At 42.6% G+C, this 5,088-nt stretch overlaps 1 protein-coding gene across 1 annotated transcript in view; it reads left to right on the forward strand.

Moving 5' to 3' along the window:
- Positions 1-1,644: 1,644 nt before the first annotated feature.
- The window catches only part of LOC101851450, a gene marked incomplete at its 5' end in the record, with an annotated part of 26,195 nt that continues 22,751 nt past the window's right edge, over positions 1,645-5,088 (forward strand). Inside the window, 2 exon segments of the mRNA XM_035972868.1 lie at positions 1,645-1,958; positions 4,883-5,054. Of these exon segments, the coding sequence (XP_035828761.1) occupies positions 1,645-1,958; positions 4,883-5,054 (486 nt within the window).

Below are 5,088 nucleotides of genomic sequence, written 5' to 3' on the forward strand. Positions count from 1 at the left end.
ATTTATGTAATACAACAATGTTCATGGAGATAGTTCTACACATAGAGTTACCCCCTTTAAACGGTTCTACATAACTTTATAAAACACAACATTGTTCATGCAAATAGTAATTTATAAAGCACAATAATGTTCATGCTAATAGTTATAAAGCACAAGAATATTCATGGAAATAGTCATAAAATGCAACAGTGTTCAAAGCTATAACTAAACATGTGGGAGAATAGGTGGCGTCAGTAGTCTAGTGGTAAGGCCTGGTAATCGTGAGATTGCGGGTTTAGGGCTGTGAAGCTCAGCTTGGTCCAACATTGTGTCTTTGGAATGAAGGAAATAAAGCAAACACAACAATATTCATGGAAATAGGTATAATAAATCCGTACGTCAGAGAAAAGCTGACTTCAGTAGTCTAGTGGTAAGGCTACTGGACTCGAGATCAGTGAGATTGTGGGTACAAGGGTCTGAGGCTCATTAGGGTCCAACATTGTGTGCTTGGGAAAGGCACTTTATGCAAATTTTCTCATTTGGCTTGGTCCTATCGGATGTAAACATTAAAATCAGAGATCTCACTTCATAGAAAGCCTCATAGCATTGAAAAGGGTGACATACCCATACATTTAATTTAGTTTTAGAGAATAGTTTTTCCAAAAAAATGTTTCCCATCTATACTATATGTCTGATGTTGTGGAATGGCTCCTGGCATTTTTCCCTTATCGACTTTTTTGCTGGAAGGTGTTTATTCTAATCTGTGACAGCAACTGCTGGTCTCATTAACATTGTTGTTTTATGATTTGTAGGGAGTTCTTATGATAGTGTCATCTTGGCGTCTCGTGGGATGCCTAGCTGATTCTCCTCATGAGAGACAGTAATCATGAGAATGGACAAGGTCTGGGGGGGTCAAGGGAATCATTAGTAATCATGAGAAGGGACAAGGTCTGGGGGGTCAAGGGAATCATTTTTGGAGTCATGTTGGCCTTGCATTGGAATGAACTAAGATAATATTCATGACACGTCACTTTTTTCAAAGAAAAGACTCTCACGCCCCCACCCCTGACCTCGCTGTTTAAGCGTAAGGTTGTTGTATTTTTTTTCCGGTTATCATCCCCTGAGTTAATGCAAATGGATTAATTTCATTTGTGAAATAATTGTTAGGACTTTTGACTTTTAGTTGCTATTTAAAACCTTCCAAAAAATCCCCCCCCCCCCCCCCCCCTTAAGTAGCTGTGCAGATGGTTGGAAGATCCACTGGAAGATTCTTTATTTTTCCCTCTGTTGTTTCCAACTGCCTGCCTTACTTTTCCCCTGCCCTCAAGGGGGCGTTATTTTGCTATTCTGTACCTAAACAAACTCAATTGATAAAGTTGTTTTCCGTAAAATGTTTAATCAAAAGATATCTCCCCCCCCCCCTCCCGCTTCTCTGTGTGTGATTCGCGGGGCTCTGGTGTGGTTTCCTCCTTTTTTACTATCAAACATCTATCGTCCTTATCTCTCCTTCTTTTTTGTGTTTGTTACTCTCTTGTAACACCTCTAATCTTCGGCACTTATATGACCTTATTGTGTTGCAAGTGCCGTAAACCCTTACTAAAACAAACCCCCCCCCCTCCCCTCCCCCCCCCTCTCTCTCTCTCTCTTCCACCTCGTGTGCCACAGAGGGACCCAGGCCTCTTTCAGCCAGGCAGAGCGAGTGACCCTTGAACCTGTCCAGGCCACCGACTCCCTGCACTCCCTGAGGCCAGAGGCCTGGACCGAGGTCTCCCAGCTGCCCGAGGGGCTCGGGGGGCGTGTCATAGAGCCTCAGCTGACCTCCGACCCGGCCCAGGAGACCTCCGGGGAGAGTGCGGCTCCCGCCGGGGGAGGAGGTCGGGCAGAGGAGGAGGCGGGTGTCGGGGAGGAGGAGTTCCCCACCTTTGGACAGTGGTCAGTGCAGTACCTTGCCGAGCAGGAGAAGCAGAAGGCGGAGACGGGTGAGCTTTTTCTTTCTTTCTTTCTTTCTTTCTTCCTTTCTTTCTTTCTTTCGTTCTTTCTTTCTTTTCTTTTTTTTCTCCTTTCTTTTTCTTTTTGTTGTCTCGTGTCCTGATTTTGGTGCCATTATTTGTAGATTACGTAAAAATGTGTTGACATGGTGCCTGTTGTTATGTTTCGAGAAAAACAAAACAAAAAAAATATTGCGAGTGCCATAATACTCTTAATGAACTAACTAAAACAAGAAAAAGGGGAATTAATTAGTCGATGATGATGAGGATAGGGGTGACGATGATGATGGAGACGGGTGAGCTATTTTGTTTGTAGTTTTGTTCTTGTTTTTTTATGTGGGTGGTTGAAGGGCGCTACTAGTAGGTCCCAACTTTTTTTCTTTTTTTTTCTGTTGTTTCGGTCCTTTTGTCTCTCTTTTTTTCAGCAGTAAATAGCTGCTGTTGTGTCGGTATGCTTCTTTTTACTCCCGACAAGACAATTATTGCATTGTGATAAGATTAAGATGGTCATTTAGTGTCTTTGCTTGTGTCTTTATGGCGAGGGGATGGGGGTAAACATGCCGGTCAACATCTTCTACTCAGGTGCGTATTTCTATTTGATCTATTCAAATTTTATCTATGATCCTATAGATAAATAAGGCCTGAGTGATTAAGTGATAGAAGGATAGTCCTTTGGATAGTCCTGTGATATATATGTCTTCAAAGATAGTACGTTGCAAGGTGAACGATTATCTACTTAAAGTTAAAGTGGTCTCTTTAAAAGATATGCGCATTTTTGTTTGTCACATCTGCTGCTTATAAAATCATTCTGTTTTGTGTGTCCATTAAAAGTTCTTCTACCTTTTCTCTGCGGGTTGTTGGAGGGCCCCACTGGTAGGTTCTGCTTCTTTACTTTTCCTCTGTTATTTCTGTCTGTCTCTCTGACTTTTTCTTAGCACTAAATAACCATTTTTGTGTTGATGTGCTTCTCTGTACTCATCATTTTTATAAAATACGTCACTCCCAATCAGCGGGTGGTTGGCGGGTGCTCTGGTGTGGTCTGCTTCTTCTTTCCTATCAAACATCTATCGTCCTTATCTCCCCTTCTTCTTTTTTATGTTTGTTACTCTCTTGTAACACCTCTAATCTTCTGGCGCTCATACGACCTTATGCAGTTGCGAGCGCCGTAAATCTTCTACTAAAACAAACTCCCAATCAATAGTATCACATGTGGTATAATTAAAATGTTGCAACCACGTGTTTCTGAAGATGGGTTTTTTTTGTCTTTGGGGGGTTTTTTGGGGTTTTTTTTGGTAAGTGTTTTACGGCGCTCGCAACTGCATAAGGCAGGTCATATGAGGGCTGTTTTTGTTTGTATCTCAAGTGGAGGTGGGAACCATCCTGTAGTGTGCAGTCTTTGATATGGTCACAGCTTGTAACTGCGAAAGTAAGATGGATGGTGGCCTTGTAGTAATGGTCAATACACTGGTCATCTGTCTCAGGTGGTGACTTATATCGTTGACCCTCCTGTGCTGTGGCAAACAGTTAGCTCGGTCAACAACGTGCTGCACTTCAAAAGGAGATGCTTCTGGTTCAAATGCCTGACGGGGGTTGTAGATCAATTATAACAACAACCAACCTTATAAGGTGATGTGAGAAGTTCTCACATCTCTTGCCCTCCTACTGGACTCGACCTTGTCAGAGATTGAAGCATGGGTGGTCGGCGGGTGCTCTGGTGTGGTTTGCTCCTTTTCCTATGTTGTTGTTATCGATCCAGCCTTCTTTTCCTATAAAAATTATATCGTATCTATCTCCCCTCCTTCTTTTTTGTGTTTGTTACTCTCTTGTAACACCTCTAATGTTCGGCTGTTATATGACCTTATTGTTTTGCAAGTGCTGTAAAACGCTTACTAAAACTTTTAAAAAAGAGATTGAAGTTACGTCCTGTGTCTTAGGTAGCACCGCTTAGATAAACTCAAAACTCAGACTGTGAAAACCTTGTGTTCCTGAAATCCCCGAACTTACCTTGGTCCTGTCTGTCGGAGATGGATGTTCAGTCTGAGGTTCTTTCTTTCTTTCTTTCTTTCTTTCTTTCTTTCTTTCTTTCTTTCTTTCTTTCTTTCTTCTTTCTTTCTTTTTTTCTTTCTTTCTTTCTTTCTTTCTTTCTTTTCTTCTTTCTTTCTTTTTGTCTTTTTTTTCTTTCTTCCTTTCTAGACATTGTCTGTCCACTGCAGGATGCAGTCCTCCAACAGCCAACCCCATTTGTTTTATTAGCTGTTTTCCATGTATCTGTCAGCTCTTTGATATTATCTTGCCACCGTCTTTGTGGTCTTCCTCATGGCCTTCGGGTGAGACTTTTCATATGCTGGAAGGAGCATTAAATAGTACCAGTCCAACCTCTTCCTCTACACAAACTGATCTGGAGTGGGTGGTTGGCAGGTGCTCTGGTGTGGTTTGCTTCTTCTTTCCTATCGAACCACTATCGTCTTTATCTCCTCTCCTTCTTTTTTGTGTTTGTTACTGTCTTGTTACACCTCTGATCTTTGGCACTTATATTACCTTATTGTGTTGCAAGTGCCGTAAAACTCTTACTTAAACTAAAACTGATCTGAACCACCGCTCCTAGTGTCTGCTGTATGGAAGTGTTAAGTGGTGTCTGTGGTGTTGAGGTTAGGCTCTTTCCTTTGCATGAGTAGAAGATATGAGTTTAGCTCTCAAGTGGGGAAGTTAAATTTTTTTTTATTTCGGTCAGTCCTCTGGTATGTTGCATCCCACTCAGTCTGACGGGTAGGGTGGAAGCAGCTTACCTTCCATATTGTCTGAATTGTGTGTCAGTGGGGATGTATAATGCCCATAACAACAACCACAACCACCACCATGACCACCACCACAACGACAACAACAACAATGACATAGTGTTGTGTTTCTCGGTACAGAAGAGCCGTCTCCTGTTGTGAAAGCCTCCCAGAAGAAGCTGCGTCAGAATTTTGCTGCGGCGGCATGTGGCGCCAAGGTCGTTTCGAGCAATGCGGAGGCCGAGCACACGAGCTATCTCCTCAACGGGAACCCGGATGAGTACATGATCTCCCCGTGCAAGGCTAAGAAATGGTGAGTTGGCAGGGTCTGGTGCTGATTTGTTGGT

The sequence above is a fragment of the Aplysia californica genome, unplaced genomic scaffold (assembly GCF_000002075.1).
Source record: "Aplysia californica isolate F4 #8 unplaced genomic scaffold, AplCal3.0 scaffold00881, whole genome shotgun sequence".
NCBI classification, from domain to species: domain Eukaryota; kingdom Metazoa; phylum Mollusca; class Gastropoda; order Aplysiida; family Aplysiidae; genus Aplysia; species Aplysia californica.